Source organism: Melospiza melodia, chromosome 6 (genome assembly GCF_035770615.1).
Source record: "Melospiza melodia melodia isolate bMelMel2 chromosome 6, bMelMel2.pri, whole genome shotgun sequence".
NCBI lineage: Eukaryota > Metazoa > Chordata > Aves > Passeriformes > Passerellidae > Melospiza > Melospiza melodia.
In genome coordinates, this window is record NC_086199.1 from 68,287,045 (window position 1) to 68,313,099 (window position 26,055).

The 26,055-nt window shown below is 44.1% G+C and overlaps 2 protein-coding genes across 3 annotated transcripts in view; both read left to right on the top strand.

Moving 5' to 3' along the window:
- The first annotated feature begins 2,622 nt into the window (after positions 1–2,622).
- On the top strand, positions 2,623–17,389 carry ACCS (1-aminocyclopropane-1-carboxylate synthase homolog (inactive)). The gene is made up of 15 exons (XM_063158831.1): positions 2,623–3,296; positions 4,373–4,986; positions 6,498–6,557; positions 9,138–9,208; positions 9,729–9,798; positions 10,886–10,952; positions 11,411–11,508; positions 12,082–12,159; positions 13,172–13,272; positions 13,933–14,022; positions 14,993–15,038; positions 15,166–15,307; positions 15,914–16,056; positions 16,439–16,592; positions 16,799–17,389. The coding sequence occupies exons 1-15, from the start codon at positions 2,660–2,662 to the stop codon at positions 17,095–17,097; spliced, it is 2,670 nt and encodes an 889-aa protein (XP_063014901.1). The 5' UTR covers positions 2,623–2,659; the 3' UTR covers positions 17,098–17,389.
- A 7,594-nt stretch (positions 17,390–24,983) lies between these two features.
- EXT2 (exostosin glycosyltransferase 2) overlaps positions 24,984–26,055 on the top strand; it is a 71,201-nt gene continuing 70,129 nt past the window's right edge. Inside the window, exons 1-2 of one of the 2 annotated variants that reach the window (XM_063158832.1) lie at positions 25,004–25,032; positions 25,599–25,708. The gene's annotated coding sequence lies outside the window, so the exon portion shown is untranslated. Of the gene's footprint in view, positions 25,033–25,598; positions 25,709–26,055 lie in introns of both variants that reach the window. The other variant, XM_063158833.1, reaches the window with a different exon arrangement.

The following is a 26,055-nucleotide window of genomic DNA, read 5'->3' on the forward strand; positions in this document are numbered from 1 at the left end:
ACTGCAGCAGAAACTTCCCTTTCCACCCAACCATGGAAAGCCATGTACTGAACTTTTGGAAAACGAGCCTGCTGGGCAACTGGCCCTCCTGTTAAATCTCTCGCTAACACACTCCCAGCCTGCCAGAGCCCTCCACATGTTCCTTCCCACCCGCAGGTTTCCACGCACACCCACCGTGGCAGGCAGAGGAAGGTAGCTGGGGCTGGAGCACCCTCTGCAGGGACCTTCCTCCCGTCCGCCTGGAGGGGACAGCCCAGCCCCAGCCACCGCGCTGCCACGGTGGATGGAGCAGAAGGGTCAGAGAGGTCCTGCTGTGCCCAGCCTCGGCCTCTCCGCTGGCAGGCCATGCCAAGGGCATTCTTTGGGAGAGGGAAGCAGCGTGACAGCGGAGATGCTAACCCACATGCTGCTTGTATGAGCCATCGTCTTTGCAGCGTGAAGGCATTTATGGTTTTAAGGCTTCATCATGATCATCCTCCTTATTATTATTATTATTATTACTATTATTATTATTGTTGTTGTTATTATTATTCCTATGTAATAACAAAATAATTTATTGTTTTATCAGCGAAAACAACTGAGCCATGAAAACTAGTTCAAGATTTATTGTATTTTTTAATATAGTGAATCTAAGTTCCATTCCTTTTAATGTTTGCATTTTGAAACTGCGGCTTTTCCTGATGCCAGGATATATGACAAGTTACTTTTGAGAATACTCTGCTGATGCCTGGCTAAGTTATGGCCCCCAGGTATAACAGGCTCTAGCCAAGCTCTCAGGCTTATTTGAAAAGCTTTTTAAAAAGGCTATTTCATGCTGCCTTTAATCTATATTTACTACTTAACTTCTGTCATCAATGACTCTACTCATGGTTGCCCCGGTCTTTTTGTACTCCAGTATACAATCTATATAAAAGTCCTTATGTAATTGAGTATGTACTTGTAGAGCATAGAGTGCCATTCCCATGAAAAAAAGCCAGGAAAGTAAAAGCACATCTTATGGACATGTGGAAATACAAACTCTAGTTCAGCAGATCACTAAAAAATCCAAACTACTCTCTCTGGTCATCACACCATATTAAGAAAGATAGTGCGATTTTTAAAGCTATGTAATTTTTTTGGTTTTAGTCCTTTTGCCTCTTTTTTCTATTGCCCCTGCCCCCAAGACAAAGTACTTAATGAAATTTAGCCAAGATCAAGTTTTCTGTTTCCTTTTCACAGACTGAGAAATGGAATCATAGAGGCTGTGAATGATTTATTAAAATCCAGAATGAAGGTATTACAGTTGGATAAAAAAACCTAGTGCTGCAATGAAGTGGATCTCTTGGTCTAAGAGGAAAATTGGAAACTTAGTGAGTGCTTCACCACCTGTACGATGGCCACAGGTGATCCAGGATATGGACACACTGTGTCATTCTGGTTTCCTCATTAATTACTGGTTTATGTTTGTACTTGGTGCCGTAGGGCTCAGTCCTTATCCTGCCGGACTGGGGTCTGGACTGAGATTTTGGCACCGATGTGGCATTGCCAGCTCTGTCCTGCAGCGTGCCTCGAGGCCACCTTCATGGCTGAAGCGGCAGGAAAGCTCTGTGAAGTCGAGTTCCGCAATCACAGATCCCTGCAGGGAATTCGAGCTGGTGTGGAGGAAAAGGAAGAAATCTTGCATTCACTCTCTGCGGTCCTTCAGCCCAGTTAGAGATGTGGTAGAAGACGGAGTGCGTACTCGATCTGACGGTGGCGTGTAAACAAAGGACCGAGCTGGTGCAATGCCTGGTCGCTCGGGACGGCCGGGCCGGAGGCACAGATCCTCCGCGGGTGTCCAGGAGCGCTGGGCAGTGCCCCCGTGCGTGTCTCCCCGAGGCTGCTGTTCCCCAAGGGACACGGGGGCAGGGGGGACAGCCGCTGTCAGGGGCTGCCGCCGACTCCCGCAGCTCTCGCCAGGCCAGGCCCGCCCCCGGCAAAGGCGCGGCCAGTGACCCGGGCCCGGGGGCGCGGTGGGAGCGGGGCCGGCCGCTCCACGCCGGCATTCGGCGGCACCGCTCCCGACGTCTCCGCCCCGCCGGGGCCGGAGCCGGGGGTGTTGCGGGCGAAGCCGTGCCGGGCCGTGCCTGGCAGCGCCGGGCGGGGCGGGGCGGGGCCGCAGTGCCGAGCGCCGTGAGGGGGGGCGCGGCGGCGGCGCGGCCGTGGCTCGGCACGGCCCGGCACGGGGTGATGCGGCACGGCACGGCCAGTGCTGCCTCCTCCCGGGCCGGAGCGTGCGGAGGGACGGACGGCAGGAGGCAGGGAGGCAGGAAAAGAGGCAGGGTGGGAGGGACCCCACGGCGCCGCTCGGAGCCCGGCCCGGCCCCGGGAGAGCGACAAGCGCCTGGCACGGGATAAAGTTATCCCGGAATAAGGCTGCACGCATGTGCGTCACCCCGGATGTGAACATGCCGGCCCGGCTCCCCGCTAGCTCGCTCCGCCTGGCTCCAGCGGATGGGCTGAGCCGTGCCGAGCCGAGCCGAGCCGTGCCGAGCCGTGCCCGAGGCCCTGCAGCCCGGTAGGGGCTGGGGGAGGCCGGGCCGCCCGGGCGCCCTCGAGGGCCGAGGTGCGAAAGCCCCTCCCGGCGGGCCCGGGGCAGGTGCGCAGCCGGGGGCGAGCGGCGGGCGCGGCCCCGGGAGCGATGGATTTTCGTGGGAAAAAGTACGAGCGCGGCAGTAACTGGTCGGACCCCGAGGTGGTGGAGCTGCTGCAGCTCTGGGCCGACGAGTCGGTGCAGATAGAGCTGGAGAGCTGCTTGCGCAACCAGCACGTCTTCAACCGCATCGCCGAGGTGCTGCGGGAGAAGGGCATCCACCGCACGGGAGACCAGTGCCGGGAGAAGATCAAGAAGATGAAGCTGGAGTACCGGCGGATCAAGGACAATAGCAAGGCCCCGCGGGGCGGGCGGACGTGGAAGTTCTACGAGGTGATGGACCGGGTGCTGACCAGCCGGCCGGCCCTGGCCTATGGCTCCCTGAGCGGCAGCATGATGGCTCAGCAGGTGCTGCAGGGCAGCATGGTGGAGAGCTACCACCACCAGTTCACCTCCTCCGCCCTGCCCTTCGGACACTCCCAGCACCCTGAGCTGATGGAAATCAAATGTGAGGAGGTGAACTCTGATGACCACAGCTTGACCCCAGAGCCCCCACAAGCCATGCCTTACCAGCAGGGCTCCCCTGAAGAACAGGAGATGGAGAGAGCCTTCTTGGAGAGGGCCCAAAACGACTCTCCCATCTCCAGGGTGGAGATTCCCATTGAAACCAGTGTTTCACCTTCAGGTAGGGATAGCATTTTACATTCCAGCATAAGGTTTCTGCCCATTTTCCCAGAAAGAGAAGATTAATTCTGGTGCAGAGATAGACACCTGGTTTTCTCAATGACATTTGGATCCTTGCTTTTCCACATCCCAGAAAGCTTTAAAGTAGAAGGCTGATATCTGAATTTATGGTGTTTTCGCCATTCCCAAAATGCAGGTATCTCACTGCAGGTGAATATAATCTAGAATTACTGAGCTAGGTGAAATACTGTGTATGAAATCCAAAGAGCTCCATAAGTTGGGCTAGTTAGATTTCTGTATATAATGCTGACAGTAAACTCATTTGCATGCTCCTATGGCATCACTTGAACATAACCAGAGCTGTCTGCTGTCCTCATGCTGAATTGTATCATGACACCCTCTTCTGCCACGGTTGCACTGTAAACTGTCCTTGCATTGTTTTAAAATAATGTTCCAGATCTTACATTTTAGCCCACTCAACAGTGAAGAATACTTGGGAGTAATCATTGCCTGACTTTCTAAGCTATTTGGTGGGACTTGCACAGAAGATGTTTGTGCAAGTCACTGGCAGAAACCGTGTTTGTTTACAGGAGATGTGTTTCCTGCACTGAAAATGCAGCTGGCATTGCTTAGCTACCAGGAAGGGTATAGTCTGGGAATCCTGGGGGTTTCAAACCAGTCTAGGACAGGCTGATGGAAGACCATGAATTGTTGGAGAAGAAGAGATGATAACAAATGTGAGGTTCATGTCCGAGTTCAGGAAGAAGTTGTATGTCCTCTTGGCTGTGGTGCTTACAAAGTTAGCCTAGTGGAGGGAACTGATGATTATTCAGGTTAATGCGGAGACCATGTAAGGGGCTGGGGCCGGCATCGTCATGGTGTGCCCAATGTGTGATGTTAAAAACAAACTTCAAAACCGTTTGCAAACCTCAGGATGCACCTGACAGGTTTTACTTTGTTTTTTCTATAAACTCTATGGTAGATAAAAGGTTGTTCTTAGGCAGGAGAAGGAAGCGAGGCGTGCCCATGCCACTTTGCTTGCTGCACTTTTTCTTCGTTGCTTTTGTGTATTCACAGGTTTCAGTGAGCCAAACATGGCAAACTCATCGCGGATCCAGAACGTTGTTCCCCGGCCTGGCTTCTCTGCCTTGCATCGGCTGAGAAAGAAGCGGAAAGGGCAGCGCATGAGGGACCCGCTGGACGATCTGCTGCTGAAGACTCTGACGTCCCAGCGCGCCATGGAGGAGCGCTTCCTGCAGATGGAAGAGCGCCGCTTCCAGCGGGATCTGGACGTGGAGGAGCGCCGGATGCAACTGGAGCAGCGCCGCTTTGAACTGGAGAGGGAACATGAGTTTCGCATGTTCAATGTCTTTGCTCAGATGCTCAGCATCCTAAAGCAGAGCCATAGCGGCTCCTCCTCCTCTGTTGCCATGCCTCAGGGTTTGGACTTTAGCCAGGCACTGTCCGAAATTGAGGGAATGGGAGGAAGAGGGAGCAACCTGCAGGAGATGAGGCTTCGGCCGCTTGCCAAGAGGAGGGTTGACGTGCACAGCTTCTGTAACCCCAGCGGCTTCCAGAGAAGCCCCTACCTCTCTGCTCGTGGCAACTTTGCCTGTGCTTTTCAGGGCTCCACTGAGGAAGGGTACAATGCCTATCATGCTGACAAGTATGATGAAGACAAGAACCCCAACGTGAGTAAGAGCCTCAAAGTGTTTTCCTGGCTTCCTTGTTCGGAAAAAATAGTTCCTTAGAAGTTTGCTGGCAGATGTGCTGAAAGTGTGGGGTTTTTTTTTTTACCTCAGTAATACAAGGTGAATAAAACTGCTTGTTTGAGGAAAAAAAAAAATTAAAAGTGGCTTTGTGGATCATCTAGATACCAAGGATGAATGCTGTGTTCAGCTCAGGTTTGCACACTGATTTTTTAATCAGGGTAGTAATAGCAGTAGCAGACCTTGAAAAATGTAAGCAATGTGCAGGAAGAGAGCTTATGTTCCTCCTTCCACCTCATGACCTCTATTGCCCACTGAGGACTGTCTCTCATTATATGATTATATCTGTTTATTGCAGATGATGGGTGCAGGAAGTAGAACTACTAAGTAGTAGCCTTTTTTGTTTTAATTACTGTTAATAACACTCAGCACTTTCTGCCCATTTACACTCAGCTGCTTGGTTTTAAGTAGCTCATCATAGCCCTCTTGTGGCACAAAGGCTGTGTTAATAGTTCATGGCAAACTATTACTGAGTAACAAATATAGTAAATGTAAATAATTTATATGTGGATTACTTTTATTTTGATCCTTCATTCACATGCTGAACTAACTTCTTGAAACATTAAAAATATTCTGTTACTAGCCCTGACTTAAGTTGCGCTGTGTTGCAGGGATGAAAATTAGATTGTTAAACTAGAAATACACTGGGAAGTTTTTGTTACAAGGTGTATTATGAGGTACAGGGTGCTGCTTCTACAAACTGTTGTCTATGTAGGAGGTAGGTTTTTTAAACAAATACCTAAAATTAGACTTGTGCTTTAATAACATCAGAAGTATATAGTTGTTTCCATTTTCTTTCACATAATAAAATTTTATTTACCCAAACTCTTCTAATAATGAGAATGTACTAGTTGATTTGAACTCTTCAGGATCTAATGCCATAGTATATATGGCCAAATCATAAACCTGGAACTGTAGGGTCATCTCTTCAGAGAGGAAAACTCAGTATTTTAACTACTTATCATGACTACATGTTTATATGTTTCTTGAGCAAATCAGTAGAGTGGAATAGTGATTAATGATAAACAAATGCTTTTAAGGTAAAGAAACATATCCAAAACCTTGTTTAAAACTGCTGTTGAAGTGTTAACCTTGTTTTTTTCAGAGTTGTTTTAGGGTTTCTTCTTTTAGTTACATATCATAGTGAGTGAATTCAAGATAAGGTTAAACATGTTCTGTAAAGAAGTATAAACTATTAGTACATGTTCTTTACAGACAGTTTATTGTTATTGACTAAGAAGCCTAGTGCTTGGAATATATATGGAAATGTACACACGCAGATGCATGTCTTGAGTTTTATATGGTGGAGTTTATGAGAACTCTGTTTTGACTTTTCCTTGGTAAGCTTTTTGGAGTCAGTTTAGTGAGGTGATAGCTAAGGTGATGTACTCACATGTTTTATGTGTCTATAAACAATACTGTTTCTTTTCTAGGGTATAATAAACTTTGGCACCAGTGAGAACAAGCTCTGCTTTGACCTGATGTCCAAGCGGGTAAGTTCTATTCCAAAATAAAACACTGAATTTGCTGTGCAGTCCCTCTTCAAAGCTTGCACTTTCCTAGAGTTACTGCTGTTACTCAGGTATCTCTGGTGAAGTTTTTCACTGCGAATTTTAAATTTGTTGGAAGTCACTTTTGAATACAACTACTTGTACATTTATTTATTTTATTTTTCCAGGAGGATAGAAAGATGAGTGTTTTTCTCTTCCTCTTCATGATGGGTTTCCCTCTGGGGATGTACTTATTAAAGAAAACTAGATTAAAATAAGATGAATTTTATTTTCCCTTGCTCACAGTAGGTTATTTAATACATATATTTTGAAATTACTTTTGAAATCTATTTAATTTTGGATATCTTTACACCTGTCCATTATAAGGTCACAACTTGGACACCTGGTTCTGAACTCACCTGAAATGTGCAAGTGTGGCAGCAGTGAAATCTCTCAAAATCAGAGTGGGTCAGCTGCTACCTGCTGGCTTTGCACCAGGCAGAGAAGTGCAACACATAGCAGAACCGAAAAAGTAGAAAAAGTTGAAAGGAAACAAAAGAACTATGCTGTAGAGGAATGCTTCTAGATTTCCATTAAAATCACTGCCTGTGGCAGGCAGCCTTTGAGGTGGGCAGGTAGCACCTTTTCCTACCTGTGGCTGTATGGGGGGAGGGAAGGTGCCTCAGGGTTGGACAGTTGGACAGTCTCTGCAGTTTGAAGTTCTTAGTTTCTCCCATTCCACCACTTCCCACCCTCAAAGTGTTCCCTGTTTTATTTCTCCCTGCTACTCCACTGGCTCGGGGGATGCTACCCCACCACTCCTCCTTCCAGCTAAAAGAACAGGTAAGGCAGAGCTGCTGCCTGCACACAAAGGTCTTCTAGGCTGTGTAGGTGGTGCCTTCCTTCCTTCCTTCACTGTCCCTTCTCCTTTGAACTAACACCATGTCTGCAGTAAGTAGTAGAGGGAGACAGTAGTCAGCTGCATCTTAATTAGCCCTTCTATGAAAGTGAGTTGAGACTTTGTCAGGTACAGTGTTCATGCTTGTGGCAACAAGCAGAACAAAGATGTTGCCAGCTTCTCGGTCCTTGCAGCCTTGAGTAACAGTATGGATTCACTGAAGCTGATACAGCATCAGCAGGGATTGTAGGCAAATAATTTTTTTTGCTATTTGGGATTAAAAATACTTATTGCTGCCACTGAATAATGTATCCAGTTTCTGTTTTCAACTTCTGACCCTTAGAGAACACTTAACACATTACTTTTAGGGGTTCTCCTCTTATTAATTCAGAGTCATTTTTGGCCAAGTCTGCTGGTATGTTTGGGGTTTCATTCTCTAGATAAGTTTAGGAGGGAGATGTAAGGAGGCACAGTTCTTGGAGCTACGTAGACTCCAAGAACATCTACAGCAGAAGGAACTTTTATCCTATACTATCAGGTTGTAATTCTGCATGGGATAAGGACATAGTCTTTAAACTCCAGAGCTTGGCACCAGTTATTAAAACACCTCTAGAAAATGTTATGGTTTTGTTATCAAGTGTGAAACTTTTGCACTGCATGTGGAATTTCCCTCCTCCTTTGCACTATCACCTACTTGGGTCACGTCCACCTTTATTTTTTTTAGTATTAACTCACAGATTTGATTGCCATTAAATGTTTGGAAGGGGCATTGTATATAATACTTGTTTATTGCCTTTTGTTTATCTAAAATGTTCCCTTAGCCTGTATCAATGCTGTGCTTTCCCTTACAACTTTGCAGAGCTGGATTATATGAAACCGTGATATTTAAAACCTTGAAAATATTTAGGTAAAAGCAGTGTGCACATTTTATCTAATTATAAATATTAAAAAGGACCTCCATAGTTCAGGTCAATCTGTCTTTGGGATCAGAATGAGCTTCTTATAAGGAACAAAGTGCCTGCCCTGGGGAATAATTATTAGGAAGATAATTTCAATCTTCTTGTGTCTTTTGAAAGCTCCTGTTACATTTCAACATTTACCAAACTGGTCAGAAAAATAAATCTGAAGAATCTGCCATAACTTTGAACTGAGACATAAATGAAAGCTGTAATTCATTAAAAAAATTAATAGATTGAAAGTTAATTAAGGAAAATGCATATCTGACTACAAATTCCTTTCTAACTCTTTCTGACAGTCTGGATCCCATCTTTCACAACTGGCACTTATTTTTCCAGCCAAAACCTGTTGTTCTCAAAGCTTGGGCAAAACACTCTTGGTTTTATTTCATTTGCTGAGAAAGACTTTTGCAGACGCCTTTGATTATGGGCATAGTATGTTGCCTGTTCTGCATCCTTTTTGTAGATTTCTGTGCAGAGAAGTTTTGGCTGCAGTAGCTTAGCAGAAACCTGTAGTTCATACAACCTGAAGGTATCACAGATCAGTTTGCTGGTTCTTGCTTCTTCAAGCTGCATTAATTTTGATGGTCAGTAGCTTTCCCAATCCAGTTTTACAACTGAAATTGCACAAGTGTCTGTGCAGATGTGTGCCTATGCAAGGATCCTGTCTATCTCCATATTTCCCTTACCAATAACTGGGCTTTTAATGATTCTTCTCATTTTTCCCAGCTGACACAGGCTGATATGAATCTCATGGACCCTTCACTGCTTCAGTATCCTGACTGGAAAGGGCATCTGTTGTAAGTCTTTTCTGTAACACTTCTCTTTTTTGACTACTTGTTTAATAAACAGAATGGATGAATACAAACCTTTTCTGCTACATCCTCTAGTTAAAATGTTTCTAGGTCACTTAAATAATCTTTTTCTTTGCAAAACTTTCATTAGCTGTCCTATCAGCTCATCCAGTTAAAATCGTTTTATGTGAGAGAAGATGCAAATTTTCTAAACCAGAGTTTTAAAAGCACTTGGATACATTAACAAATTGGATAACTCCAAACAATTCTTTGAACACTTGGGGTTGTTAATCCTTTTCTGTGCCAGATTAAAGCTCATCAGAAATGTATGCACCATTATAGACTTTATCTGCGGCACCTCTGCTGGGTATGAAAATCATGTCTGTTCCATGGGCCAGAGCTATCCTGTTTTCTAGCTATTTTCACCAGACTGTACTATCCCTGACTTGACTTTCCTAAGATGTGAACCTGGTTTGGAAGCCTCTTGGAGAATATTTCAATCAGTATTTGCTTTTGTGTTTTTCAGTTTACGGGAAGAAGTGGCTCGATTTCTGACCTATTACTGCAAGGCCCCTGCGCCTCTCAAAGCAGAGAATGTAGGTAACCCAGTGCTGGTTGGTGTCTGTTCTAATGTGTTGCCATTTGTTGGGAAAAAGTTTCAAATTCTTTTTCTTTAAACAAATGATTTGGTAAGAATGCAAGCTATTATCAAGTAAATGAGATTGATTCTGCATTTCAGTAGCTTTTGATGCACACTTCCACCAGAACACTTCAGGCCTACTGCATATTTGCCTCATGTTTCACTTCTGTGTGCCAGCTCCTCCTGCTGGTACTCTTAATGGGGCTTTGCATTTTGATCTCCCTGTTTAGCTCAGGGACCTACTCTGCCTGTATCCCTCAGCCTTGACAAAGAGTGTCCACTGTTTCAGTTGAGTTCCATGTCATCACATTCCTCTGTTACACCTCAAGACAGAGATTTGTAATTGAACCAAGAGTTAGTTTTGGCCTGTGAAGTTTGTGGCAGTGTTGCTATAAAGACATCAGGACCTGAATCTCTGCAGGACTTGCTGACTTGTGAGAGATACAACCTGGATAAAGGGGCTTGTGGAGGTCAGGAGCTCCTGTCTCTGCTGAGTGCTGAAGGCAGCAGGAGCTGGTGCGGCCATTGCTTTTCTGGCTGCAGTAATTCAGCAGAACCCCACGCTTCCTGTGAACTGAGGTTAACACTGATCAGATTGCTGATCACTGCCTCTTCAAGGCACCAGATTTGTCCTGATATTTGGAATGAAGCTCATGGTACCTGTGAGCATTTGTCCGAGACAGTAGTTTCCACTTTTTGCACAAATTTGGCAGGACGTCAGAACTGCTGTTACCATGAAGAAATGATGACACATTTACTGTTGAAAAGTATTTTGATTTACTAGCATCTCAGAACTGCTCCCCAGCTTTTTCACTACCTATTCTTTTTCTAAATTGCTTATTAGAATGAAAAATGGCACTAGAACGAAGTGTCTATGAAATAACAGGATTAAAGTTATTGTGGTAGAAGTGGGATTTCAGCAGGAAAATTCTAATGGAGAATTAGGGAGGAAATTTATTTCAGTGATATTGTCAGTGATACTGCTTTATAATGTTGACTCTCTATGTATGGATTTATCACTAGCATTTCTCTTTCTTCTGTAGGTGATTGTTTTAAATGGTTGTGGCTCTTTATTTTCTGCATTAGCTACAGTCCTTTGTGATCCAGGAGGTAAGTGGATGGTTGGAACATAGTTTTGTTTTGGTTTGGTTTTTTTTCTGCTGGGAAATAATGTTACTTTGTTTAAATACTGTTAGACAGAAGTGAAGTAGTGGAATTGGCATTGGCCTGCTGCAAAGTTCTTGTTTCCTGCAAAGTTGTGCTGTGAAATTCTTCATTTCTGTGGTCTGCAGGTGTCATGCACGCACACTTGGTGCCTGCCCTGTCTGCCCTCACTGTTTTGTGGTACACTTTTTTAGCTTGCCAGACTAGACATGGGCTATACTCATGGTTACCTGGGCACTTGCAGAAGAATAAAGAATTAAAGTAAAATAAAGTGAAGAAAGAGGCAGTAGAATTGCAGTGTTTCCAAGGGACACAGCTGTAAAAATGCTTTCGTGTTTAGCTAAAGCACATTAGGAGAGAAAACTGTGACCTGTTGGTAACTAACTTTGTTTTCTTGGTTCCAGAAGCTATTCTGATTGCTACTCCCTGTTATGGTGGTATTACCCAGAGTATCTTCCTCTATGGTAATGTCAAGCTGGTGTATGTCTATTTAGACAGTAAGGTAAGATCTGGGAGAAGGGAATAACAACCTCTGCAGTTAAACTGGAAAGTTGAGCTTTGGGAATCTCTGCAAGCAGTTCTCAGAACAAGGGTACACTACAGCCAGTGGACATTTACACAGTTTATTGCTGGGAAAATGGACACATGGTTTACAAGAAAGTCACTTGAGACCATGAATCTGGATTCCAGTTTTGTAGTTTTCTTGTATTTTACTCCCAGTAAAAGTCCTTGAAAGGAAAAAAATTACCATTTTGAACCTTGGAGAGAGAAGTTATCCTACGTGTCCTACTGAAGGTGGTCCCAGGGTGCAAGAGCAGATGGGAGATCTCGCATTGCTTTAGTTATTCAAGGATAGCAAGAAAATTCTGGTTTTGGCCAGCCTGTGATGGACTTTACTTTGATTTTGCTTATTGATTTATTTATTCTCTCTGTAGTATAGGAGGATAAGAAGATGGTTGCTAGGTCATTATTGTTGGGGGTTTATTTTCTTTCAGGGAACATTTGTCAGTGGATTGGCCCAAGGCAGTCTCTATTGAAACAACTTTGCCTTTTCAATCTTTTCTATGTCTTTCAGATTACTGGAACAAGTACTCGACCCTTTCAGCTTACAGTGGAAAAACTGGAAAAAGCCTTCCAGGATGCCCGGGCAGAGGTGAGTTTAGCTGAGCTTCACATTACCAGCTAAGTTTACAATATATTGGAGATGTCACATCCCACATGTGGCCTAAAGATCAAAGCATTTTCAAAGCCTAGCACCTGGCTTTCTGGTTGTTCTTGTAGATCATCTGAGATGATGGCTTGTGAACTCAGGGGCACTTCTAGGGGAAATGTCTCGGTGTTGTGTCTGTCCAGTTTTGGTCACAGCACAAAAGGATAAATGAGACAATTCACAAATCACTGGAACCCATTCATATAACCAAAAATAATGTACTTGGGCATGCACTAAAATTTGGGACTACCCAGGATTTCCCCTCAGAAAGGCAGCTGAGTTGCCTGAAAACTGTTTGCTCTACACAGCAGGGCAGATGAATACACTAAGAATGCCGAAAGTTTTTGCAGGAGAGAACTCTAGAGAATAAAATGCAAGTGAATATCACTTTTCTGAAGAGTTAGTCTGTAAGTTTGGCATTGTCCTAAATCCCATATATGTTAAGCTGCATCTTTGAATTGTTACCAGCTCTGACATCTCCAGCCAAGTGTGCTTTAGATGAGTACACTTTGCATTCACCTAATTCAAATTCTCATCTTTCTTGCCACTTTCATGGGCAGTCTTCAGTAGTTTATTATTTCCCAATTACTAATGAAACTCAGAAAAAGTACTTCCATACTGAGAAAATGTAGACCATCTCTGTCATTAATTGGTTGACCAGATGGCAACCAATTAATTGGTAGTGGCAATTCCCTCTTTTCAAAATCATAGATTAATTCTATAATATTTTGCTCATTTCACTTTGCAAATGAATTAATTGTAAGTAACAACAAAAAAATCTTAATTTGTGGCTGAAAGTTTTCTCATACATATTTAACTTTGAGGTGAAAAGTCATAGTGGAAGCTTCAGGGGAATTCTGTGTCACACTCAAGTGAGGGACTGCTCAAGTAGAGGAACTGAAAATTTATCCCATGGTAGGCACTCTCTTAATACTATGGTATTTGTATTCTGCAGGGTGTCACTGTAAGGGCCTTAATTCTTTTGAATCCCCAAAATCCTCTTGGGGACATCTACTCCTTGTCAGAGCTACGGGATTACCTGGAATTTGCTAAGAGGTATGTCACTTTGGAAAGCTGAGATATCCTGAGTCAGATACAGCTTTCACACTCTGGTGGACTACTTGCTGTCCCTGAATTTATCTGTGAATATCTTTTAAGTCAGGTGAATAGTCTGTTCTTTATACATATTGGTGGACTTAGGAAAGGAGAGGGAAATGCTGGGATCATGGACCCTGCAGTCATCTGGGCTGGCAAAGCAGCTTGTATCAAGGAATGCAAGTTTTATTTTTCAGTGATATGAGGAAACACTGGCACTGGGCCTCCCTGGTAGAAAGCTGTGTTCATTTCCTCCCAGTTTTTCAGTACCTGTAAAGACAAAGAAGTGTATGGATATGGTTTCATCGTGGATCATAATACTGTTTGAGATTCGGATTCTATGAGATGCTGAGTGGATGGGTAGCACATATAGGAATTAATTTTCACATTGGTAATTATAGGATCTTTGTCTTGTTACATGGTTACAGTGGGTGACAGGTGGATATACATCAAATCATTTCAATGTACACAAAATAGATCTAAGTTGAGAAAAGTTGCTTTATTTCTGCAAAAATTGGCATCCCCTCTTCTTTGTATAAAGCAGGTATTTGGAGGCCTGAATTTATGTCTGTTAAACCAGAAGCAGCCTTCTTTTGTAATCTCCATTTTGTCTTTTTGCAGACATGAATTGCATGTGATAGTAGATGAGATCTACATGCTGTCAGTTTTTGATGAATCAGCCACGTTTCACAGTGTCCTAGGCATGGACAGGTAAAAGCAGCTCCTACTTCCCTGGCCATCTTCCAGTGACAGTTCAACATGATGCCTTGCTGAGAACTTGTGACTGGAAGTTAAGTCATGAGCTAGTAAATTCTGAATCCACCTTACATTGATTTATGCCCTTTTTTCTTTCTCAGTAATTTCTGAATGGCAAATGCATTTTGTCAAGTACAATCTAGCAAGTAAAAAATGGTAGCTAGCTTTTCATTGTGGTATATTTCTCAATGTGTGCATCAGTATTTGGTTATGACAGTCCCCAAAACAGAAAACAGATTTTTCTTTAGTTGAAGGTGATGCTCTTCTTCCTACCTAAATGTCTTTTTCCCATGTTTCTGTTGATGCTTGTAAAGACTTTCAATTGGTGTTTACTTCCTAATTTTCCATAGAGTAGTTCCAGATCACAGTAGTATTACAGACTGGATAATGGCTTTTTTTAGGTATTGTTTTAATGAGATGAAGAACTTTTAAAATATTTTTTAAAATGTGGTGTGTTGTTGAGTTGTTTGGGTTTTTTTTTTAATTTTTAGTCTTCACCAGTGCTGCTAGCTATCTTTTTGTGCTCAGTTGCAAGGAAATTAAATATAATCGGTTAAGTGTTAGCTCAGTCTTGCTGGGCTTAGATGTAAAGGAACATCATTTTGATTCTTGACAAAATACATTGGCAGAAGCCTGATTTCTGGCATTAAATGTACGAGCTTCAGGAAATCTGCATTTAAAATGTAGCACTTGTAAGCATCTGTGTCTTTGAAATATTTGAAAACTGTGTCTAAAGCTACTTCCAAGGGGTTCCTAGCTTCTAAAGTTAGGTCACATTTGAATTTTCCCTGCTTGACTGCTGTTCAGTGGTGCACTGTCTGTCATTGTGTAATGCTGCCTCTCTGTTTCTGCAATGCTGCACTGGTGATCCAAAAGCTTCAGCACCTATGACACTAACTGCCCATCTGCATCCTTCTACATACAGATTGCCTGATCCACAGCGGACTCACGTGATGTGGGGCATAACCAAGGTGAGTGCTGGTTCTTACCATGCTGTGCCTCTGTGGCTGCTGTTCCTCATGCTGGAAAGATCAAGTTAGTAGTAATAGGATCCCAGTTGTTCAGTGTAATAAAGTAGTCTCTCTGTGCCTTCTGCAGGATTTTGCTGTTTCTGGGATTCGTTTTGGTACTTTATATACAGAGAACCAAGATGTTGTTAATGCAGTGGCTTCTTTGTGTTATTTCCATGGGGTTTGTGGACCTGTCCAGCACAAGGTTGCACAGCTCCTCAGAGACAGAGGTGAGTCAGTAGCTCCATATACAGTCTTCTGCCATTCTGTCTGTTTTAGTACCTGGAAGATCTCCCCTTCCCTTACGTTCCCTAGTGGTCTCCTCTTTGTACGCCTTAACTGACAGTCTTCCATTACCCTGAAGCTGCCCATGGCTGACAGCTCTGCAGAAAAGCACCATTTATGCAGAACTTCTGATCAGCAGAGTTAGAGGAGCAGCTTGGAGGAAGCATGGTAGCTATTTATACAGAAATTGCCTGAGTTACCCAGAACAAGATGAGCAGAAACAAAGAATACAGGCTTGTAGGACAAGGAAAATGGAAATGGGCTTCATACTCTGCCCAGGGTGGAATGTTAACAGTCCATGATGACTAAGAACTATAAATGTAGGGAAACTTCCTCAGGAAGGTCAGGGAGATACTCTTCTGCACAGACATGAAACTGCAAAATACTTCTTGGCTGTCCTTTTGTTATTTGAGGAAACAGAAAACAAAAAAAGGAGGTAAAGTGTGAAGCAGAAAAAGACAACTGGGTGTTTTCAAAGCTTCAACAGATCTGAATGCTTCCTCAGTTTGTGATTCTTTTCTTTTTCTTCTTCTTCTTCTTCTTCTGGTCAGACTGGATCAACCAGGTGTACCTGAGGGCCAACCATGCCCGCCTAAAAGCTGCCCATACGTACGTGACAGATGAGCTGAAGACACTTGGGGTTCCTTTTCTCAACCGCAATGCAGGCTTTTTTGTCTGGATTGACTTCCGAAAGGTTGGTACTTCTGGGAAGTGAGGCTTCTCCTGGGATGAGGGCAGGCACGTAGTGCAACTGCATCTAGAAGAAGAGTTAATATTGTGACAAGCATTTTGTTTCAACAAATCTGTCATCTGATGAGGAGAGGGAAGGACTGCCAGGTGTTTCAGTCTGATCTTTTCCTTTTGTCAATCTGTGAACTTCCCTCCTTGCAGGAATCTTACTGCTCTCAAGCCACTTCCCTCCCCATTTCTTCCTTTGTATCACAACTGCTGTACTTCAGAGGTAAAAGGTGTCTCCCTTGGCCTTTGCAGACTTTATGGGAATCACAAATTCATGAGGATCTCAGTGATGTAGTCTATATGGTACTAACCTCTGGCCCTTCTGATGACTCTCCTAGTACCTTAAGACAGGCACATTTGAGGAGGAGTTGCTGCTCTGGAAGCGTTTTCTGGATAATAAGGTCCTCCTGTCCTGTGGAAAAGCTTTTGAGTGCAGTGAACCTGGATGGTTCCGCATCATCTTTTCTGACAAGACCCACCGGCTGCAGTTAGGTGAGTAACGTTCTTTTTCCTCCCACCACAATTTCTGCACCACTATTCCCATCTCTTCTCAATCCTAAACTTAGGCTATTATTATCCTCTTGTCTTCTCTGTTTTTTTCTCCCTTTCTCCATTATCCTTTCCTGGATCTGATGGATTTGGAGATGCTTGTGGCTTAAATTAATCCACCAGTGTTTCTCCTCATTGTACCACTGCAGGCATGCAACGGATACGCAAGGTTTTGGAGGAGCGTGAGCAGGAGTTACTGGCTGAGGAGAAGGAGCAGCCTTGTCAGTCAGATCAGGATGGCAAAGCAGATAGCACAGATGAAGTCATTTTTGTATCCCGCCACCAGGACCCTCTCTGTGCCAGCAGCTCCAGCCTTGGTGACCTCATTGGCCTCCTGCAGCAACAGATGCGTTCATCTGACTGGCTACAGAAAAACACAGCTGAGCAGTTTGCCCAGGAAAAGCCAGAGATCTATGATGTGTTCAGCAAACTGGTGGGGAAGCAATAGGGGTCAGTGTGCCTCCAGGGCATTTCCTGAACAGTAACTGACGCCTAACAACTCAGTAGTGACTTCCAGCAAATAATATATTTTCTGTATAGCAAGAAAATTACTTTGTAGGCCCCCTCCTCTCCCCTCTGTTTGAGATCTCTGATTTGTACTATATACCTGTGTTTCCTTGGATTGGAGTGGGGGTAGGGAAGGGGGGGTGTCTTGTTTGTGTGCTGCTCTCTGTTCTGCAGCATCATTGTATTTTATATTTAATTAATTTCTAATGAATATGCTCTTAACTCTCTTATAAGGTCCTGTGGTGTAATTTTTTATTCTTCTTCACACTTTCCAAAAACAGATTCTAGATTAAGTTATGTGAGGTTTCCCGTTTCTTAAATGATGGTCAGATATAACTATTTGGGGGCCAGCTGTCTCAAAGAGGTGTTTTTGGGAGATAGAATCTAGTGTCAGCCCTAACTTAGCCCTAGCTAAGGGTAAATAAACATGTGCATAGATTCATCTTCATGACTGAGGCTCTTAGGACCATAGTCATCTAGGCTGAGTTCTTTAAATCATTTTGTTTGGAGTTGGTTTCCAGTCTGACCTCAGATCAGACAGTATCCACTGCCCCTGGCTGGTGAAATGCCTGGTTTTGTTTCTATTCTTCTTTTTTGTATTCCTATAAATAAAATGCACTCATTGGCCTCTTGGCAGAATGTCCAGAAAAGAGCTACAAATGGAGAGGCAATAGAAAGTAGATGTTGTTTTTGCATTTTTCTATTCCTGGAAGTTCATCCCTTGTGGTTAACAACAGCATATATTGGCAAAAGAGTGCAGAGAATGCTTCTGCCATCATGTTAGGTGCACCTGCAGGTACAGCTGCTTCTGTCACCTACCACAGGCATCCAAGGATGCACCTTCCACCATTATCACAATATTGAATGCAATTTTTTTTTGTGTTTCTCAGTTTGCAGGGTAATTTTTTTTTGACTGAATGGTATTCTTCTGTCTCCTCCTCTTTCCCATTTTAAGAAACTGTTTTCTGTATGCTGGTGATAGAGTATTTCAACTGGAAGGCCTCTTTCACAGATAAAAAACTATTTAACTTCTGGTACTATAAAATTTAGGTATCCTAAAGGAATTGGAGCTTGTTCTTCTGCATACATATTAATCAAGAGTTGAAGGAAATTTGCTCATGAAAAATGAATAGAAGTGCATAATTTCCCTCCTCATAGATTTTGGCAGATGGGCATGAGTGACAAAAGCACATCTGCATCATAAACCAAATTACCAAAGCATAGGCAATTAATGCGACCACAGTTTGCTGTGTGGTGATGGCAGAGAACTGCTTGGACAGGGGAAGGAAAGTCTGAGCAGTGGCTGAAGAGAAGATGGTGCTGCTTGTGACTGCTGTGAGCAGTAACCAGCTACCCCTTCAGTGCTGAGGCCAGGCTGGTGAGGTGACAGGTAAGATCAGTGTAAGGGACAGTTATAAACAGAGTATTTGCTAACTAGTCTGGCATTTGTCCATGGACAATATTTCCAAGTCCACAAAGAAAGCTATAGCAGAAGACAGATGTCATTAATGGAGTGGGAAATGCGATGTACAGCCAAATCACAAATGGACTCCCTGATTTTCCCCCTATTATGTCCCCAAGGAGGACATGAGCAACAAAACTTTAGGGATCGAGCTCTTTGAAATCAAGAACAAGGTAAGACATTAGTTGAAGTGATATTTTAGGGAATCCCTGTAGCAAATTCAACCCATTAATTACTCCTCATTTTCTTTTGTTCTAGTCATTCTTTCTGTTGGAGTATATGAATATACAAAAGTAACAATTTATATAATATTTTTCACCCATATATATTTACTGCTCAGGAAGCTGATTTATTGTACTGTTTCTGTGTGGATTCAGCTAGTAAAGCACGCCTCTGCAGGAAAGAGGGTATGATGTGCTTTCAGAATCCTCACAGCTAGTACAGTATGGCTGACAGTCACATCTGAGCTTGCTGTAACTTAACAGAACACACACATAGAGTATTTTCTATGTTATTTTGAATTTTAACACCTGCCTTAGGATCTGTCCACTGAGGAATGTTAGTTTGGTCACAGAAAATATAAATATAACTGGAAATGAGGCAAGAAAGAAACATGGTCATGAGACTGCTGTTGGAAAAAAAATGGGGTTTTTGACTGTGCAAACCCCATAAATTTTGTAAATGGCCTTAACTGGTTTACAAGAAGTGGTAAACATGTAGAAAGTCCTGTGCATATGTATACAGAAACTAAATCAATTCCTATTTTCTCTAAGATTTGCTCTAAGATTACCCCTAGAGGAAAAACACAGGTTCTGCCTGTACAAATTGTTTGTTCTTTCTGCTACCTTCATGTTAGATGTTTTCTCTACTTGATGTATCTCATAGTTCTCATTAATGGCCTTTTCTTTTTCTTTGTGGCAAACCTCTACTGACAAAAAACATCGCAAAAAGATTAAAGATTCTTCCGTGCTGTGCCTGCCCTCACTTTTTTTTTTTTTGACCTGCTTGTCAAGTGATGGGCAAAGAGAGCAGCACTTCAAATGAAGCCAGTCAGATCTATGTTTTTAAAACTTCTGCATTTCATCTAAAACAAGAAATGCCATCAAAATGAGTATAACACTTCATTGCCTTCATTGCTTGTATTCATTGTAATCATACAAGGTGATAAAATCCACTTTGCATACAATATTTATATTCCAGTTATCATTCATTTTAGCACAGAAAGGATGGGAGATGGTTTCAAGGTCCTTGCCGTGTTCCAGTCACTCTCTCTGTCCCCCTTCTTCTCTGTCCCCCTCCTTTGCCCCCTTGCCCATTCTGTCTCTCTTCTCCAGGGAAGTATTCAATACTTTTAGGGTAGAGGTGGGAATTTCCTGTCCAGGACTGCTCTCTGTCATAGAAACTTCTACAGCATACGTTTCAGGTATACACTTGACATTTCATGTTTCTGGGAAGGAAAAAATCTGTAAATCTCGAAATTATTAACCTGTGTTACATTGCAGTTAAGCAGACAATGTAAGTGGAGCCCGTTCAAAATATATATTTATGAAAAATCATGCATACTTACAGAAAGAATCTGTGAAAGTAAGTTTTCCCTTACAGAAATGTAGTAAGTCCTAAGCAAAATACCTGTAAGGGAAAATATTCACTGATAACTTAAGAGTTTTCCACCTTAACTGAAGAAAGGAAGTTGCTCAAATGTACTGTGTGATAGACTATATTTTTTAAAAAATAAATGTTAATCCTTTAATTGTTGCCTTTCTATCTTGGAACATCCAACAGGTCACACAGTTGGGCTGACTGCTGTGTCTTTCCCCCTTCCCCATAATGACTCAGCTTCTTGAAACCTGCCTTGGGGTCAAACTATCGTTTATACTGACAATTTCTCGGCAGTCCTCTTCCAGTTACTTGGTTACAGAATCCCTCTGTTGCTCTCATCCTGCTGGCAGAGTGGTGATTTCATTTCATCAGAGAGATAGTGGCACACAGGGGCTCTATGCTAAAAAACCTCTCATGGAGGAAGCCATGTGAATCACACCCCTGAAAATTTCTGCACCTGAAGTATCAGGCATGCAAAACTGCTTTTGCACTTTCATTACTTATGCAGCTATTTTTGTAAGATTGGCTGACCTAACAAGAAGTTGTTTTAGTTATTTCTGAAGCAATTCAGACCACATAATGAAGAATAAGGCAAGGTAGCCTACAAGGATTATATGCAGAATGATATGTGTTCCATCTGAGAAAATCAGAGTTGCAAGATCGACTCATTTTTCCATTCCAATTAATGCTTTATTTATTACTGACTTACATAAAACACTGGCAACTGACTGATGACAAGATCCGAGATTATTTGCAGCCAGCAAATGTACTAAAGAGTCTGAGGAGGTTATAAATACTTTTTGTCCTCAGTTTGCCGGGATTGGTTATTTTTAGCAAATAGCCAGTCGACCTTATCAAAATGAAGAATCAAAAATAGTCTGGAAAAACACTGCAAGGAAAGGCTATTTTTAGCTCTCTGTCTATTCCCTGCTGCTATCCAGCAAGGTCTGATGGCACAGCTCATGCACGACTGCTTAGTTATTCTAGGCAAGTGCTTGTTATGACCTGTCCTTTCCCTGGATGCCTCTCTGCAGAAGGCATTCAATTGATTAAAGATTAATGCCTCTGCAGACCGTGACAGCTGAAAGCTTTAGGGAGGGGGGAACACACACTGGCAGATTGTTTCTATCTGCATCTTTCTGCCACATTAATAGTTTCTTTAAGGGAATCTTGCCTAACTGAATTTCCTTGTGTCTCTTATCCCTCAGTGGGAGCTATTGCAGCACCCCTTGTAAGTATATTTGCACCTCTTTTTCCTTTCAGTTCAGGAAGGGAGTAAGGAAAGTAAGAGTTAAAACATAAATCAAATCACTGTTTTGACCAGTGTCATCCATCACAAACCAGTAGCACTGGAGGTGTATGATGGACTGGATCAAGACAGAAAACCATGTAATTGGCTGCTAGATAGTTCGTTGATCAGACTAGTTAAAAACTGATATAAATGAGGGTACCATTTGGTTGTAAGACTTTAACCAGAACAGTGAACCAAAGCAAGGACCTGGCTGCTACAATATCCTTCTCTCTCTTATAATAGAAACCCTTTAATTTAGTTCAGTACCTCATGTATTGGCAGTAGCCAATAACAAAATTTTCAGAAGAATGAACTGAATTATGAATTTTTAGTTGTTATGCCATAGGTAGAAAATAAGGTTGTCCTCAAACCGTTAGATTTCCCCTTCATATTTGCTTTTTAAAATTACCTCCTTGTACTCATTGTAATCATACAAGATGGAGGCAGAACGTGCTGCTCCCATCACTGCACGAGGTGCACCACAATCTCACATGCAGCTTCTTTACACATGGAGACACAGTAGCTAGCAAAAGGTTCTCCTCTGTACACTGATCATCCCAGCAGAAAATGCAGGATGCTGTATGCGACAGCAGGCAAATGTATGGTGACACGGTAAAGCCCTTAAATTCCAAATGATCCCAAAGAACCACATAAGGCAGGACATAAAAGGGCAAAGCAAAGAGAAGTGAAATATCTGATTTCTCCTGCGCATTTATAAAAATTGATAGCTGGTTATCCAGATGCTGATGAATATTTTCACAAGCTATAAATGGCAACCTGGAGTCTAAAAATAGATGCTGTGCCGCAGACTTGTCTGGCTTAGCTACATCACTAGAATATAAACAGGCTCCCTGGTGTGGTTTCAGGGAAATCTCTAGCAAGACAGACTACATCCTCCATTTTTCTTGCTACATAGCTGATGCCTCTTGAATGTGTTTAATATAGCTTTTAATAAAATTGCATCGATTCTCAAATTTTCCTACAGGGATAAAAGGATCATCAAGTCTCCGCGAATATTTCAGCCGCAATTGATTCGATGCACTTTCTTCTCCCCGGCGGAGCAGGGACGCGGAGGAGGCGCCCGCGGGCACTGCGTGGGCTGGCGCAGGCTGGCTCGGTGACCCCCTCCCTCCTCCCGCCGCCGCACGTGGCCCAGCCAGTGTCCCTGTCACAGCGCTGGGATCCCCTCTCCTCGGCTCCGGCACATCCAGGCACCGCTCCTGCTGCTGAGTCCCGTAACTGCAGGGATCCCGCGCTCATCCGAGCGGCCCCAACGCGTGAATGGGGCACCTTCCAATTCACAAAAAACGAGACACAGACGCACCCTCCCGAAGGAGGGCTCCTGCCTCTGATTTATGAATGGGGCAGCTTGCGGCAATTGGAAACTGATGGGTTACGCCCAGAAACATTAAGTGCTGTAACAAACCCCGGTAACTTGTGCTTGAGGGGAGGAACAAGCAGTACCAGAGGAGAAAGCCGGTACCAGGGCTCAGAAAGGTGCTTTGAGATCTGAGTGCTGTCTGTTGTTGGTTTGAATGTCACATTCATAAAAAGAAGAAGGTAGCAATGAGTCTGAGGAGAATACTACATCACCTGCAATGCCACGTGTGTGAGGAGAAGTTGAAGGGAGGAGGAGAAAGCACTGCAGTGACAGTGTTCTGCCTTTTTTGTGGGAGCACCGAGCTGTCTGTGCGTGCATGTGGATGGCTTTGCAGAAAGCAGTTTTCCCAAGGGCAGGTGAAGTGAAAGAGAACTAATCTGTTGCTGCCAGTCAAGGCTGTTTAAGGACACTGTACTGTGTGTGTGACAGAGAGATTCAGTTTAGAGGCTTGCAGCAGGGATAGGTGCAAACCCCCATCCTTTCACAAACACACATTATAGGACAGCACACCATCACATCACCATTGTACATAAGATACAAATCTATAAAAATGGCTACAATAACAGTTGAAAAGGGGAAAAATACAAAAGCTGACACTGACATGAGATACTCATGGTAAGAGTCTTTCAAAGACCAAGGATTACAAGATAGAAGCAGAGCTGCTCTGCGTTTTCTCCCAGTGGGCAGAGAGACTGGAAATTCTTCTGGCTTAGGGATCAGGGAGCTGAAGGGGCTGCAGCAGGAGAAATTTTTCCGGAAGGACATAATTGTTGAAAACTTAATGGTAAAAGTGTAACAGTTGAAACAGCTGAAAGTTGTTTACAGGTGAGAGATACAGAGTCAGCCGTGGGTCTGCTGTTCGAGCCCAGAGAGCAGAGAGGGATGAAGGACATGGTGTCACAGGCAGGGACACCAGGCTGCTGCTGCTGGAACGTCTCCATTGCAGCACTGCCCTGTGCACGGTTCAGCTGCAGCACTTGGGGATTGCTCAGCTGGGGAAGAGAACGCTCTGGGGGGACCTCAGAGCAGCCTGAAGGGAGCCTACAAGAAAGCTCGAGAGGGACTTGTTACAAAGGCGTGTAGTGATGGGGTAAGGGGGAATGGCTTCAAACTGAGAGAGGATTTAGATCAGGTATGAGGAAGAAATTCTACACTGTGAGGGTGGTGAGGCACGGGTGGCCCAGGGAAGCAGGGAATGCACTATCCCTGGAAGTGTTCAAGGCCAGGTTGGAGGGGCTTTGAGCAAACTGGTCTGGTGGAAGTGTCCCTGCCTATGGAAGAGAGGTTGGAAATAGATGATCTTTAAGATGGCCTCTTTCAACTAAAACCATTCTATGATCTTACCTACTTGAGTGGGTTTTTTTGTTTGTTTGTTTGTTCTTGTTGTTTCCTTTTCTGCCTGTTTTTTGGGGGGGAGGGGGGTTTGTGGGTTTTTGTTGTTGGTTGGTTGGCTTTTTAAAATTTTTTTTTGGGTTTTTTTTTTGTGTTTGGCTTTGTTTTGGTTTTTTGTTTGTTTTGGGTTTTATTTGGCTTACAGACCAAGTCAGCTCCCATTTTTGGGAATGAAACCAATGTCTCTGATTCCCACACAGCTGGAGTTTTGTGCAACAAATTTTCCTTCTCTATCTTCTATTTGAAAAAGAAACTTCCAGTTACTTTTATGAAGGGTTTGGGGAAGGTGTAGACTTGGGATATTTCCTTACTGAAGTAGTGTGATCCAGCAGAAAGTGGCACATGACCCAAATGTCCTCCGTCAACGAGAAAGCCCAGTACGGTTTTGAAAAGGCACACGGGACTGGAGAACGCGGATGCATTGAAAAGCAGGCTGGTGGCAGCTCATGGGAACAAGTGTTGCACAGGTAGATGATGGCTGAGGTGCTCCCCATGCCCTCTCCGCCGGGAGAAGCTGCCATGCCATGCCATGCCATGCCATCTCTGTGGGGAGACCCCCGCGGGCCGGGTCCCGCTGCACGCCCGCCCTCCGGCCGCGAGAGGGCGCTGGGCGGGCGGGGCCGCTGGGCGGGCGGGGCCGCGCGTGCGCACCGGCGGGGGCGGGCCGGGGGCGGCGGTGCGGGCGGGCCCCGCGCGGAGCGGCCGGGGCGGGCGGGGCGCGGCCGGGCGGCCCCGGCGACTGCGGGCGGCGGTGAGTGCGGGCGGCGGGGGCGGCCTGTGCGGTTCCGGCGGGTGGGCGGAGAGCAGGGGCTGCGGGGGCCACAGCGGGGTGGCGGCCCGGCTGCTGCCGGCCGGGTTCCGTGCTGGCTTGGGCCCGCCCGCCGCGTCGCTCGGAAGGCGGCCCGTCCCGTTCCGTCCCGTTCAGTCCCTCGGCCCTTGCGGCCCGTCACGCTGTTGCCGCCTCTGTGTGTGCTGCGTCTTGCTCCCGTTACTTCCCGCGCCCCAAGCCCGTACGGCTTGTGCCGTGCTTGCAGCTGCCCAGGCGGATTGTTGCTGTGAGAGAGGGAAGGTTTCCGTGCATGGAGCGGTGCCTTCCATTGAGGGCTCTTCCAGCCGGGCTCCGGGCTGCACAGGCTTGAAATGCTCGCTGCAGAGTGTCATCACGTAGCTGGTTCTGGTGCTGGGTCAGAATGAGGAATAAAGGACGTGGTTGACAGTCGGAAGAATATGGGAAGTTTTTAGTTGTAAAGCTGACTGTAATGTAGCATTCTGGCTTCTGTCCTGATAACAGCATGACACGTGTATTGCCTTGTACAGGAGATTTTAGAGGCTTCCTCCAGAATCAGATTGTGGACATAAAGTGATGAGAAGAGCCGTTAAAAGTGGAATGTTTATTAGCATCTGAGATTATTTTAGTGCTACTGTGTGTAAGTACAGTCAAGTCATGCATTAGCCACCCCATCCTAACAGTCTTTTGTTAAGAACACAAAATAAACATAATTCAATTTGTTGCATCTTTTGATTAATAATGAAATTAATGTTTTTGTTAATTTATACTTATTTTATTCATATTTGATGTCTGCTGGATAGTTGACATGTCAGACTTTCTTTCTAGCTCACAGAGCAAGAAAACATCCCATTTTTCCAAAAGAAAAACACATAATTATACCATTCACATTCTTTTTCTGGAAAACATGCTTACTACTCTTCAAAAGTTCTCATTATGGAGAATTCAGGTTGAATTTACTTATTATTGAAAGTTTTAGCTGAAAAC

What these genes read in the sequence shown, in the direction of transcription:
- ACCS (XM_063158831.1), top strand. Translation starts at nt 2,660, where the DNA reads ATGGATTTTCGTGGGAAAAAGTACGAGCGCGGCAGTAACTGGTCGGAC. An exon ending in TGATGTGGGGCATAACCAAG is followed by an intron (nt 15,039 to 15,165) that starts GTGAGTGCTGGT and finishes TGCCTTCTGCAG; the next exon opens with GATTTTGCTGTTTCTGGGAT. An exon ending in GACCCACCGGCTGCAGTTAG is followed by an intron (nt 16,593 to 16,798) that starts GTGAGTAACGTT and finishes GTACCACTGCAG; the next exon opens with GCATGCAACGGATACGCAAG.